Source organism: Filicampus tigris, chromosome 16, assembly GCF_054856515.1.
Source record: "Filicampus tigris isolate MCC_2025a chromosome 16, RoL_Ftig_1.0, whole genome shotgun sequence".
Classification (NCBI taxonomy): Eukaryota; Metazoa; Chordata; class Actinopteri; order Syngnathiformes; family Syngnathidae; genus Filicampus; species Filicampus tigris.
In genome coordinates, this window is record NC_141232.1 from 4365001 (window position 1) to 4380473 (window position 15473).

Genomic DNA, 15473 nt, shown 5'->3' on the forward strand with positions numbered 1-15473 from the left:
TCTTATCGGGTTAATTAAAGCACAGAATCTGACAATGTCACCCACATAAGAAAAATAAGCTGTGGAGACTCATGTTTAAGAGCTTTTGTCCCCACAATACAGATCGAGCGAAAGCAATTATTAATTTTCTGGACTGCAAAAAAAAAACAAAACAAAAAAATCCCAAAGCGATATGAGGTCTCATTCTGACACTTTAGAATGAAAGTTAAAAAGAAAGACTTCACAGACAGGAGCTCATTTTCTCGGAGTTCAGTCAAATGTATGTGGAGGCTTGTTTTTGCGTGCAGGAGAGGGTCAAGTGAGGAGCGGATTATATCCTTCCCTCATAATAATATTAATTAAACAATTTGCATGCTAATAGGGTAACAATTATAGCTGCTTCTGTTGAGAGATTCGGGTTATTACAACATGCCAATCCCGGTGTCAAGGGTCACCGAGGAGGGGAGTGGGGGTGGGGAGGGGTGCCAAATTTCAACTCTGATTAAATACCTTGTGACACGTCCACACTTGGCAAGCTGAATACATCGCTTGAGGGACTAATGATGTGATTTGGATTGTGCAGCAAGGTGCATGCGCTGTCATTTAAAAAAAAAAAAAAATCTGGCCTCATTTATATGGATGCACTGTAGTAACACTTGCATTTCAAAAAAATTACTTTTCAGCAGCAAAATTTCACCAATCGCCTTTTTTGTTACGTGCCTCTGTGTACGTCTTCTGTAAATGCTTCATGCCTTCAAAATATTCAAATGACATCAATAAATCAATACAAGACATAAGGACGTTAGATTTGTATGTGCTGAGCATTCTTTGCAAGAAAATGTGCAAAACAAAGTCAAGGTGTCTGGAGCCGGTCCGTGCATGCAGGAGGGGCCGACTCCTGCTCCAAGCTATCCGCCCGCCCGCTCCCTTCGCCGGGATGCAGGCAGCCCTTCCTCCCGGTGGGTCCTCGGTCGAAGCTGCAATGTAGTTCTTATCAAAGCCCTCTTGTCTTGTTGTGACAGCTCTGATATTGTTTATTGAGGTGGATGTCAGCCTTAATTAGCAATCGATACGGGAGGGGGATGGGATGGGGAGGATACGAGCTTGTGACGTCAGCGGCCATTACCGCCTCTCATTGGGTCTCGGATTGCCCACAAACCCGGGCTAATTATCGGGGAGGTTCATGTGGATAAAGTGGAGCTCATCTCTGCCTTGCACACATCATGCCCCCGCCTCGCCGGCCACACTCGCGTTTGCGTGCTTTTTAAAATACCCCCCCTCCCAAAAAAAAAAAAAAAAAAAAAAAAAAGCATAACAATCCCACCCCTACACACATCACCGGCCAGACGTCCGCGGGATGATGGACAGCCGGATACTGGAGCCGCCTCACGCCCAGTTCGGAGGCTCCCTCGGCGGCGGCGGCGGAGGCATGGTGGGCTTCCCGTACCACCTGAGCCATCACCACGTCTACGAGCTGGCCGCGGGCCACCAGCTCCAATCCGCCGCCGCCGTCCCCTTCTCTATAGACGGATTACTCAATGGCTCGTGCGCGGCGTCCGTGGGCGGCTCCGGCGGGCTGCTGGCGGCTGGCTGCGGGATGAACGGAGACAATCAGCCGTATAAACTGACAGGTAAGAGCGCCTCGGTGCTTGCGCGGTCGGTGCGGGAAAAATGAGCAATTATCACGCGTGACGAGCACAATGAGAAGCATTTCCCTTCGAGCATGCCTTTGGCTGAGGGGGGGGGGGGAAATGACGCAAAAATGACACTCGAAATGCAAGCAAACGATTGCTGCTCTTGTAAACAAGGAGGCAGACTTGTCTGCGTGCTTCAAAAACACCCGATCCAGATGTTTCCTCAAAATCAAGCAAAAAAAAAAACAAAAAAAAAAAAAACAATCTGCATGCTTGTGCTATATGCTGACAGACTCGGGGGACCTGGACAAGGAGAGTCCCGGCTGCAAGAGACGAAGAACGCGCACAAATTTCACCGGCTGGCAGCTGGAGGAACTGGAGAAGGCGTTTAATGAGAGCCATTACCCCGACGTGTTCATGAGGGAGGCTCTGGCCCTCAGATTGGACCTCATTGAGTCCAGGGTGCAGGTAGAGCTTTGGATTCCCTTTCGACACGTTCGGAAAACGGTTTGGGGTGCTGTGGGTCAAGCTGCAAGTTTATGTTTATAAAATAGCAAAGGGCTGCTTATTTATCATTTTATATAGATTTTAAAATAATGTACATTATTTTCTGTCGCTTAAAACCGTTAGTAATTATATAATGAGTTTTTGTGTCGCTTGTTTAAAATTATGTGCTTAACGGCAACCAAAGCGTTGTTGTTTACCGTGTTGTGACAATTAATTAGCAATGCTAATGCTTAAACAAAATATTTTTTTTGTACACACACACACATACATATATATATATATATATATATATATATATATATATATATATATATATATATATATATATATATATATTAGATAATATTATATTAGATAAGAATTTACACCGACCAACCAGACATTAGTTCTAACAAATATAACATAATAACAGATCCTCAGTTATTGTCGTGTGTCTGTGTGCGCACAGGTTGACCAATTAAAAGTCCAATTAAGGGCCCTAGCATGTGACAAGACAGCGGGAGCAGTTAGTTAATTAAAACATTGTTGCGTTTAATTGATTTGTTTTGAGGAAAAATGAAAAAGAAAGAAAAAAAAAAAAACACCTGCTTTGTCTCGCTCTACATGAATACAGGTCTGGTTCCAGAACCGCCGAGCCAAGTGGAGGAAGAAAGAGAACACCAAGAAGGGTCCGGGGCGACCCGCGCACAACGCACACCCGACCACCTGCAGCGGCGAGCCCATGGACCCGGAGGAGATCGCCCGGCGAGAACTGGATCGCCTGGAGAAGAAAAAACGCAAGCAGGAGCGCCGCCTGCTCAAGGCCCAGAACAAGCACCTGCACGGGGATCTATTTCACACCCCAGGATCGGACAGCGATAGCGGCTTGTCTCACGTCACCGACAGCGAGCACGGCAGCGGCCCGCGTTTGGACCTCACCAAACCGCTCTGCGAGCCGGCGCCTCACTCGCTGCACACGCCGAGCCAGAACCAAAGACACTTGGACCAGGACGCTGGCGGCTCCGAGCTGGACTCGACCGACGCCGGCCACCGTTCGAGCCTGTGCTCCAGCACCAACCGAACCTCCGGCTTGCAGAAACTCAACCCGTTCAGCGTGGAAAGCCTCCTGTCGGACTCCAGACCCAGACGCAACTCCGCGGCCTTACCCGCCTCTCGGCCCCTCATTGGGAAGGGACACTTTCTGCTCTACCCCATCACGCAGCCGCTCGGATTCATTGTCCCCCAGACGGCCTTAAAAACCGCTTCGAACTCTGACAGCGGTTCCGATGATCGCCAGGCGCCCGGCGTCCACGAGTGCGCCGCCTCTTCGGGGTGCAGGAGCGTCTCCCCGGGGGCCACGGACAGGGACAGGGACCGGGCGGGGTCGGGCTCCAGCAGCCCTGGGACTTTGGTCCATGAACACGCCACACAATGCGGGAAGGAACATTTAGAGCAGAGTCCGGTGGAACCACCGCCGAACTGTCACGAAAAAACGGAATAAATCTGAAAAACAGGAGGGAAACGAGAACGAACTTTAAAGTTATAAGGCCAAAGCTCAACTTTGCCACGTTAGGTTCTCCTCTCCCTTTGAGCGTGAGTGTCTAGATATGCTTTGAAACGTGTCAGAAAAACACAACAAAACCCTCAAGAGCTGTTAACAAAAAGAAAAAGAAAAAAGAAAGAAACGACTACACTATTTATTTACAAATGTGAGTTTTTTTTCTTAAATAAATTTATTGTATACAATCGCCTCACGGCGTGTACGACCTTAAATGGCGATAACAAGACTTCCGGGTAGGGCCAGCCAATCATATGAGACCTTTTTTCTCTTTGGGTTGAAAAAATAGGTTTTAAATTTCTTTTTTTTAGACTTCAAACCTATTCTATTCTATTCTATTCTATTAAAAATGAAGAAAAGATAGATAGTATGCTGTGGGAAAAAAACTCATGTATGTTGCGTTGGTTTTGTAGTGGAGTTTGGACTTTTAATTTTAAATGGCGACAATACTTCCGGGTAGGGTCAGCCAATCACGTGTGAGTTTTGTTCTTGGGCGGTGGGGGTTGTTGTGGTTGTTGTACAGTACATATATTTTTAATATTAAATAGCGACAACAAGATTTCTAAAGGGACAACAGTTGCAGCGCTTTTCTTCTTCTGGAGGAAAATCTTGTATATTGCGTTTGCATTTTGTTTTTAAATGGCGACAACAATACTTCCGGGTAAGGCCAGCCAATCAGGTGTGAGTTGGGGTTGGGTTGTACTACATACATACATACATACATACATATATATATATATATATATATATATATATATATATATATATATATATATATATATATATATATGTAAATGTAAATAAAAATCGTAACAGCAAGACTTCGATAGGAACAGCCAATCACATTGTATTGGTATGTTTTGTTTCTAAATGGCGAGAAAAAGACTTCCGGGTAGGACCAGTCAACCGTGGGAGCTTTTTTTTTTGTGTGTTCTCATGTTATTTTTGCAGAGTAGTAAAGGCGACAACAAGACTTCTTGGTATAGAGCCAGTCAATCACGTGAGATTTTCTTCTTCTGGGGAGAAATGCAAGTTGTATTTCGTACATTGCCTTAACAAATATATTCATCTCCTAACACATACACACTCGCACGCACACATCTATCCACACATCCACACACTCCAAAAGATGAAATGAGGTTAGGAGCCTGAGGCAAAAGGGAGCCGCTGCACTCCTGCAGAGTTTTGATATGAAAGTAATTATTTTCCCGGTGGCTACTTTGCGGGGGGAATACGGTTTATTTTAGCTCTAAAAAAAAAAAAGAAAAAAAAAAGAGGGGTGGTGGTGTGCGAGGTGAGGGTGGGGGGTAATACATTACCGATTTGTGGCGATATGAAATCACATAAACTTCCAGGAATAATAGAATTAGCATGAAAAGGCCTGGGTGTCAAATTGAAATAGGAAAATAATAGCCTCGGCAGCTGCGTGCATGTGTGCATTATTGGATCGTGGGGAGGCATTTTCATGAGCTCACACTTTATATGTGTGTGTGTGTCAGAAGGGGGCCCCTTGTGGACCAGAAGGGTTTGTGGTGGGGGGTGCACATGAAGATAGATGTTCGATGATATCCGCTCATTGTTGTGTCGCCTTCACGTCCATGTCGGGCTCTTATCAGCCTATTGATCACGGTCGGGCTGTAATGGGCCGGCCCGGGCCGAACGTGCCTATTTACAAAGGCACAACACATTTGTTCTAATAGGGAAGGCGCTCCCCGGGGAGGCCGAGCGGGATCTGGGACATCTGTTAGCTCCCCTCCACCGCCGCCCCCTGCACGGTCCCTTTGCCAATATTGCACAATATCATGTCCAAGACATGTGGAAGCCAGGTTTTTATTTCGAATAGTAATAATAGAGCACAAAACAGCCAATCCAGCCTGTGTTGTGTGCATGAACTTTTGGTGCTCTATTTGCAAACGTGAAATAATCCCAAAGTGTTGAGGCTTTAAGTCATCGCAGGCATATAAAAAATATTTACATAAATTGACACCCTTGCAGCTGTTTGCACAAGGTCTTATTAGGGTGGAAGGAGGGAGAACATGTGGGGGATTATATGAAGCTTGCTCGCTGCTTATTATGATTTTATTATCATCATTGACATTTTAGAATGTATCACCGAGCTTGTCTTCATTGTTAATTATTTTAGGTACAATTAAAAAAAAATGCCTTTCATAATAATGATCAGTTTTGAATGACACCCTCAGTAATATAAAAATATCGCAAATTGTTGTGTTTGTTTGCAGGTATGTTAATTGCCTAAGCCAAAATAAGCAAATTGTCTTGCCTTATATGGGCTCATTTGCAAATAACATAGAATACTTTGTTAATTCCATACTTGTGTCAATCAAAAGTGAGCCTATCTTTTAAAGAGTATTTTTTTTTAAATTTATCTTGAGCAGGTGTCTTATAAGAGTCACAATGACAAAGGGAAAATAAGTGCATTTTCCTTTCTGTATTTCCCCTTAAGGCTCCAATTTGCACGAGAATTGAATGTGTATATGTATTTTATTTTATTTTTTTTTCCCATGCACGCCGCTCTCTGAGGCTATGTGGGACGTGTGCCCAGTTCATCTATAATTCATTAGCAGGCTGAATAGGAGTATCGCTGGCTGCACATTGGTGGCCTTAAGGTGAAATTAGCGATTTGCTTAAGTAGTTAAGCTTTTTCTTGCCTGAGAGCTGCACGCCTGCAATGCTCGAAAAGAGCCATCAATCGATGGGGCTGTGCGTTGTGCAAAAAAAAAAAGAAAGAAAAAAGGAGCGGCGTATCGCCCATGAATCACACTTTATGAATTCAATTTGGACCCGTATAGCCGCAGAAATTTTCAATTTGAACGGCGGGATCATTACGGGGGGGGGGTGGGGAAGAGTGTAAATTGTTTTTGCTCTATTATGCATCGCGGACGCCGTCGTTTTTCTCTCTAATTACGAGGCGGTGTCAGGTCGGCCTGTCACGCAGACGCTGATTTTCAATTGAACTGATCATCGTGCATCCATTCGCATACACAGACATGCGTGCACATGCACTTGATAAATATGCGATGTCTCCGAGCGAGCCTGGAATGCCAAGAGGGCAGGTGTGGGGAAGTGGAGGAGGGTGGCGGGGGCACATTGGGCCAAGTAATATTGGGGGGAGGGATGTATGCGGCAATAAGTGCAGATCAGGCAGCTAATTTAGCACCTCCTGCTTTTTTTGGTGCCATTTCCATTTCTCATTTCGAACTCTCCAGAGGAGGAGGAGAAGTAGCCCAGAGGCGGGAATGGCCGTGCACTATCATGTAGAGAGAGAGAGGGGGGGGGGGGGGGGTTATACACCCCCGGCTTGTCTGCTGCAATTCACATTCCCTGCATATAGGATATCAGGCTTAATTAAGGCTAATAGACTTTTCTCTGTGTGTGTTAGTTTTATTTAATGGGGACAAATTAATTAGGGCCATTAGGATGTGTCATTTGCGGCCTTCCTGCGGAATCGTCGAAGATTTTGGAGAAAATGACTACACTTGACATAAGGGCACATCAAAACTATATCATACAAATATGAAGGCTCATTTGCCTCTCTATACAAGAAAAAAAAAAATCCTCCATAAAAATCAAATGGTACTTGACATTTGCCTTCTTCTGCTGCAGCAACTTCAATCATAACCCCCCCTCTCCGCCTTTTTTTCTTTCTTTTTAGGATTATTGCACACTCCTCGTTCTCATTAATGCGCCGGTGGATTTAATCATGCTTATCTTTCACGCACATACCTTGGATAAGCCTCAAATTAACCATCTGCACTGATGATTTTTGAAAAAGTGTTTTAGCCATGCAGAAAACGTGGAATAGGAAATGTACTGTATGTGCAGCATCTGCAAAGGCAAATCATTAAACAATTAAATATAGCCTTTATATGAAAACAAAAACTTTTTTGCCCTCCCCCCGGCCCAAAAAAAAAATAAAAAAAAAATCGGATAATATTCTGCTTTTTGACCAATAGCGCCCAATCACAATAGTTCCCTTCAAGAAAATATGAGTCTGAGTAATATCTAGACGTTTAAATTGATGGAAAACGGCATGCATAAGTTTTATAAAATGAGGGCAGAAGTGACCCGAAGTGTAATAATGTAAATTTCACAAACGCTGACATGTGAAAGCTAGTGGCCTTATTTAGAGAGCTCTTTTTTTTTTCTATTGCACACACGTTGGCAACAGCGTAAATATTTTTTCTCGTCTAAATCATCCATGCTGATTGAAAACAAATACCGTGGCTTTACATATAAATAGCATTTTTTTTGGGGGGGGGGGGGGGTTGTTTAACATGCAGCAGCTGTTCTATGGCTCATAGTAATGATGGGGAGGGGGGTCTTTCAAATACTCTCAAGTCCTTTTAAAAGAATTTTTAATTTGAAATAAAACAAATATTAATAGGGGAGAATATTTAGGACACAAGCCAATCTTGAACAACTTCAAGGATAATGCCATATTCCAATTCGCCTTAAAACGATTACGATATCATGGGAGACATCTGCCACATTTGTCGATTATGAACACAAAAGAAACAAAAAATAATAATGATAATTTAAAAGATTTCGCTTTGTGCCGATTTGCATTGAAAAGTTCGGCCGCGAGTTGAGTGAGATGGAAGTGCGTGAAATGTGAGTGCCAAGTGTGTGTGTTTGTGTGGGGGGGGGGCGCGTGGGGGGCGGGGGCTTTACAGTAAGAGTTGACATTTTTGCACAGGAAACGGTGAGTTACACTCCTGTTGTGATTGCTATGCGTGTTATCCCCTTGCTCGTCTTCCAGCTGGCGGCCTGACAGAGCTCGAGAGGCGAAGAGACACAAACACAAACAAAACAAAACAAACACAAAAAAAAAAGTAGCGTACACACGCGCATCACAGCACATCAAAGCACGACGGCAAACACAATGCGCGCTTTATAGCACTAAAATCACGTCGCATGCATCAAGTTGCCTTTTTTTTTTTTTTTTTTTTAACTTTGCAAAATGGCCCCCCAAAAAATTCACTATCCACAATGCAGCTTAATTGGGAGCCGTTTAAAAAATTCTGACCCTTTAATGGAGCTCAAGAAGTGAAGAAAGAAAGCTGAAAAAAACACAAGCACAATAAAACGCACATTTTTAATTAAATGACCACGTTAAAAGGCAGAACGTTTGCAAGCTCTTGCGTCGACTCACATGTTGTGGCCAAACAATTCGACATATGTATATATGCACCAATTAGCACCTTTGTAATTGGCTTCACTTTGGTTAAATAGCCTATACGGACTTATTGGCAGACTGTTCGCCTTATATAGTAAATGTAGTCAATTAAAAGACACTGTTTTTAGAAATCAAAGCGTCCGAGCCCATTATAAAAAGACAGCTAGCCTAAACTTAGACAGTTTTCACAACGGCATTTTTGTTGTGTTATATCGATGGCGGTTATGAACCCATTTTTGAAGCAGGCGTGGCTGCGCATTACAAGAAAAGAACCAATCGTAAAGCCTCATGCACATGTGCTCCTTAGCTGTGTGTTTTTTTTTTTTTTTTTTTTGTAAGTTATCACTTATAAAAGAAAATATGAGCACTTGAAATGATGGGAAAAGCTGGGGTCGGTTGTTTTAGGTAGTTTTGTACCGCTACGTGTACACAAATGTTCTCCGATTTCAAAGTCAAACTTTTTCGGCATCCATCTTTACTTCCAAGGACTGGAAGCAACAGGGGTGGCAAATAAAGTGATCCAGAATCAGGATGCTGGAAAGGATGTTTCGTAAAACTCCGCTTTGGAGTATTTCCCAAAGTTACAACTCGTCTCGCTTCCATCCTCTAAAACGAGGACAAATTAGCGAAACCAACCTCCACGTCCCTGTTTGGCCTCTCCATTGATGTAAGCGATTCGATTCTTTTTTTTTTTTTTTTTGTCCGATCGATGTGAATCACCGAGTTTGCCAGAGTCACACAAAGAGAACCCCGGAGAGCATCCCGAGCTGCAGCCTTGAAAGCTTTGCGAGAATCAAACTGTCATTTGGTCAATAGCTGAAAGGCTGCAATAGACGAAAAAGAGATGGCATCAACCGAGGCGAGGCGCTTGCTTGTGATCCGAGGGATGGTGACGCCCGTGTGGGCTTCAGACGGCCAGCAGGTTGTCTCAAATATCAATAAGACTGTACAGCGCCATCACAGCGGGGGTTGAATCTGTGGCAGAACAAACCGAGTGTGGAAGTTTGACTTCACACCTGCAAGCGAACGAACTTGCTTATCAAGCTCTACTATCCATCGTTTTAAGGTTGGAAAAATACAATTCAAATGATACAGTTGGGCATTGAACCGGGATTTTTTTTATAAAACATAAACACATCTAAAGTAGGGGTTGAAGCAATTAGTCGACTAGTCGATGAGTCAACTTTACTTGGAGTTGACTATAATCGCAAATCACGCGATTTTGGCTTCTTGTTTTCCAATTGGACAATTTAAAGAGGATTTTCGACCCTCTGTGGAGCAGCCTGATGTCCTGCCAACATTGTGCCACAGTCGTCATACAGTACGCCCCCCCCCCAAAAAAAATATAGAAAGAAATCAAGAAAATTGTGTGAGATTAATTTTTAGTTTGTAATATTGCTTTTTTAGTTTTAATATTTACAATGGCCATGTTACATTTGAGTAATAGTTCCGATTAAGGCCCGACCGATTAATCGTATGGCCGATTTACTCAGTCGATACTGCCTCTTTGAAAATCTGGAAAAATGATCATACTTTTTTTCCAATTTAATATTTTTTTCGCACATCAACATATTACAACATAAGACAATGACAAACATATTCAAACATCCCGCCCCAAAATATCAGAAAAAAAAAGTAGCCAATTTTTGCGGATTTCTCTCTCTTTTGTAAAGTTAAATATTATAGGTTAAAATATTGTAAACCAGTCAGATGATCTGCATGTAATTCATATCTTTGTTGTATGCGCTCAGGGACCCCAAAAAAGGCTATTTCATTTATTGAATATGTTTAAAATTAATCAGCCAATTAATCAGAATTGTATTCACCACAATCACCAGAATTGGCCTAGTTAAGATTTCAAGTTAAAAATGTTACTTGGATTGCCTGTACAAATGGTATCCGTGATTGAGTGGGAGCATATAAGCCATTTACCGAAACACACCCTTACGCACAATCCTGGCAGCGTGTAAATGTTGTCATTGGGGGCTTAGCGCTTGCTGGTGATTTGTATGAAAGAGACAAGTCTTTCCCTTTTGCCGACTTCCAGAGGAATCTTTGGCCCGGAGGTTAATAAAGCGTGAAGTGTGAAAAAGTACCCGAGATGGGATGAGTTAAACGCTGTCTTCAGACCTTCATGCGCTACTGTCTACATTTATTTGTGTGCGTGTTGCTGCTTTAGAAGGAGAAGACTTAAATCCGCGGGCCATCTGCTGCCACCGCTGGGGGGGCCATCGTGTGTGTCCGCATGAATGGAAAGTGGAACAAGAGCTGTGCAAGACTTCCCTCTTGATTTACTACTTACCTCTACCTAGTTTAGTTACATTTTAAAGCAGCACTGGGCAAGAATTCGACTTTAATAAAAAAAAATTCTGTTTTGATGAAACATTGACTTTCAACTAGTTGAATGGGACTCAGGACTGGGATGGGAAAAACGGACATATGCCACAGTGTTGCTTTAAGATGAAAATCTACCACTTCGGCTACATCGAGGTAGGAACTGAACTTAAACTACAAAAGTATGCTCATCACAATTTATACCACCCGCACGCAATGTCACATATTCCAATAAAGAAGAGGAACATAATGGGTCATAGTTAAATTAGCCACTGGTTGCTTTGAGCAATTTATAGCTTGGATGTAGCGGGGCGGACAATTCCCGCCAAAAAGTGTCCGACGTTATTAAATTTGATGTTTAAAAGTTCAAAATAACTGTGTAATCAATGCTAGTCACATAAGCCGGTCGATGGTGTTTTTTAATTGTGTGGTAGCATTAAGCCGGCGGGCCTTTCAAAGACAAATGAAAATATAATATAATTCTTTGTTTTATGTTTAGTTTGACAATAAACTTCATCTGGGAGTAGCAACAAAAAAGCTTGAAGCAAGATATTTGTTTGGAAGAATTGCTCACTATCTGCCAAACTGCTGGTTGTTGTGAAGTTCCCTGCTAATACTGCTAATTGCAGAAAAAAAAAAATCAGTTGGCAACTCAAGACAAAAAAAAAAAATGATTAAAAAATCACTATCTGAAAGACTGAATTCAGTGTGTGTTATAGTTGGGTCAATGGGTTAGAGAATATATGACTCTGAGCTTCATTTAAAAAAAAAAAAAAAAAAAAAAAGCTTTTCAAGTAAGAAAAATGAACCTTTCTTTCTGAATATTTTTTGTATGCAATTCTACAAAAGGCTGATCCAAAACAAACTTCTTAATAGATTGACAGAATCTCTGCAGTCAGCCAGCGCAGTTCACACTTTGACCTCCGTAATGGGATACAGTGCACGCCTAAGGGAGACTTGACTAATAGACATTTTTGGCTGCAATTAAAAACGCTCTGACAAGAGCTGCAAGGAGAGAGGGAGTCCAAGACGTTGACAATTAAAGCGCTATTGCAAACCTTCTGAACACCATCAAGGCCAAGACCTCACATCTCACCATTACATGCACATTATTTAATCCCCTAGCGCTCCCTGCTAACTACTGACATGTACACTTTCTGTCATGGAGCTCAGCGACACTCCACTCTGGGCCCACTTTTTTCATTTAATGGTCCAAGGGGAGTGAGTGTTCAACTGGGCCTGAAATGTTCTAAATAAATTAAAAGTGCTCTGTAGAGGAAGCGTGTTACAGCATTGTTGGCTGATCAATCACTTTTGGAGCAGGTGAGACTTGACAGCACAGCAACATTTCACTGAAGTGATGCGGGGTCTGACATGAACCTTTTTGCGCTGTGGTCAGACGAGCCAAGTTGTGGTGGCCCTGTCAGAACAGGTACTGGTCCCACAATTTTTGTAATACAATTGGATAAATTCCTATATGACTGGGTACTCACATCGCTCAAATCAAGGCATTGTAATTGCACAAGTTAATATTGATTATATTACAAAAATCAATTACCAAATTATTACTTTGTAGAATATTTCCGCGGCACTTACAATGAAACAATACACAATTTGTTTTTTGTTTGTATAAAGGCAGCAGTCCCCAAACTTTTTTTTTGCGGCCGTTTTCAGGACATATTTCGAAGGACCGGGATTATAGAAACAAATAAAAACAAAAATCACTCACCATTAGCAACATTAGCTTCAATGTCCGGCGATGAAGCTTCACTTTTCCGCCCTTGTTACTCGCCGCCAGTATGAATCTATTAAGGATTGCGGTGATCAGGCTAGCCAAAGGCTAGCAATATGAGGCTAACATGCGTGTGCTTCTCACATTTTTTTTTCTTGCGTCATCACAACATCCTGTTTCAACTGGGTTGTTTCAATGATAAAAGAGTTTCGGTCTAAATTACAAAAGGCACTTTTGACCCATTTTGGAGGCCCGAAAATGTGAAAATCTGACAGTGACCCAACGTAGCGGCACACCGGCCCCCGGGCCAACTTTAATGTTGAACCCTGTGATGCAAGTCGGAAAGAAAAAAACAACAACACAAACCTCGTGTTAGTTTGGAGCCTATTGTGCAGAGGCAGCAAGCAAATGAAAGGTGATAACGGAACACAATCAATGGCGCTTACCTCTCGGAGGTGTGAACACATCCATCAGCCACGGAGAGGACGACCCGGGAGGCTGAAGCCTTATTGACGGCGTGAGGGGAACCTGCGGAGGGAACATTTTAACACATGGAACATTTATTTAGCTGCTATTGACCAGGAGCTAGGAACTTTCAAAGTAAATAATCACACCACCATATATTTGCTTAAAGCAGATATATAGTTACTTTCGAGAAAGCCATACGTCCACTTTCCCTGTCATCTTGAAACGTAATGTTGATATAAAAAACAAATACAACAAAGACGGCTCCCAAAGACACCATTATATAGATTTATAATTTAATTTATAATATAATAAAGTGTAAGTTGCCTGTATAACCTAAAACATAAAAGTAGGAAAATTACATTTGTGTATTTAAAACAAAACACGGCTACCCAGCTAGTCTGCTAGCTTAATGCTAATGCTAGCGCATAATCAGAAACACATGCATAACCCTTTATTTATTTGAACATAAACTGTGCAGCAACACATTTAGACATTCACTCTAACAGTACTCTCAGTCATATATTCTTTATCTTCTCATCACGGTGATTTGTGAACCCAAACTTGGCACGTGGTACATTTGATTGCTCACCCCCGTGCGGGATTGCCATGATACAGTTTGATGCATGCATTTTGCACCCGTGATTAAATCTTTGCATGCGTTTGAGGTAAGTAGATGTCAATCAATCCCATAATTGACTTGTATTAACATGTTATTCTGGAAACACTTCCATTAACATGTTAATTAGCATAGCGGGTTCAGACACCAATTACGGGTTAAGACTTTATTCATGAATTAGCATAAATTAGCACAATGTCTGGTGTGAAGCACTTGCTTGTGGGGTGATCAATTGATAAACATATATAAATATATATATATATATATATATATTATAGAGTATTTTCGAGATGACGCCTTCCAATAAATACGTGTTTGTAAGCCGCACGCCTCAACGCGTGTGCTTTCCAATTAGCGAGCATTCCGATTTCAATAAGTGACCACGCCGACAAAAGCCCGCTCGCTTGCACATCTTGAAAGCGCCTCTGCAAATTAATGAACGGAACACGAGAGGAGGAAATGATTCCTCCTGAGTTCTCTTGGGCAGATAATGATTCTCATCTTTATCAGCGGTTCATCTTCTAAGGTCAAGTGAAAGTGAAAGGGATGCAAACCCCCCCCCAGTGTTTCCAATTAAGATGAGAGAAAGGGAAGAGAGAGAGAGCGAGAGAGAGAGAGGGGCGCAATAGCGCCGGGCTGCGTTTTACACAGCCGCTTCCTGGCCCCTGAAGTATCTGCAGGCAATAGAAAACAAGACGATTAAATTATGACACCTATGAGTCATAATGGACTCACCAGCCGAAGTGAGATGAATGCCGTCGCACACATTAGCACCTTCGCCACTGTACTTTTTGCTTTGCGTCTAACGGTTGAAAGTGGATTGATCAAATGTACAAATGAGGGAAGGCAACCTGTATGCAGCAATTCGTTTTGGCATTGCTTGAGCGTACCCGTCATTCACGTTTAATAATATGGATGCGACACTATTTTATACAGTCACACTTTTGGTGTTTCCTTATTAACAATTTTCTATAAGTGGCCAAACATGACAATTTTCTTAAAACTTGTTTCCTTCATATCATTTTTTTTCCCATTGAATGTATGTGGTTTTGGCAGGTCACCACAGTGAACATTTTGCACGTGTCCACCCTGTCGTCAGTGGGTAACTGCCCCTTTAAGAAGAAGCGCTTGGCGCTTTCAGTGACATTACGACCAACGTTTTGTCTTTCTTCAATGGCTGCAGCATAAATATTTACACTTATGTTCCATTTTTTTTAAAAAATCACATCATGTTTATAGTTGGACGTTGCCAAGCTTTACATGTCCACCCTGTCATAATGAAATATCAACTGATATAAAAATATTTCAGAAATTCGAAATATGTTTGTTAAACAGTGCACAGGCAGCTTGCTAACTGACTCGTGTCGCTAACCGTGTGTTCTTTGAGTGCCAACATTAACCATAAAAGTCCACCCTGTCGGCAAGCCTGCATTTTGCATGTATGAGGCAAATTGACCAGTTAATGGATA

At 42.3% G+C, this 15473-nt stretch overlaps 1 protein-coding gene across 1 annotated transcript; it reads left to right on the top strand.

Moving 5' to 3' along the window:
- Positions 1-1278: 1278 nt before the first annotated feature.
- uncx (UNC homeobox) lies at positions 1279-4189 on the top strand. Its single transcript, XM_086055863.1, has 3 exons — positions 1279-1610; positions 1906-2081; positions 2734-4189. The coding sequence occupies exons 1-3, from the start codon at positions 1337-1339 to the stop codon at positions 3598-3600; spliced, it is 1317 nt and encodes a 438-aa protein (XP_085911989.1). The 5' UTR covers positions 1279-1336; the 3' UTR covers positions 3601-4189.
- The last annotated feature ends 11284 nt before the right edge of the window (positions 4190-15473 follow it).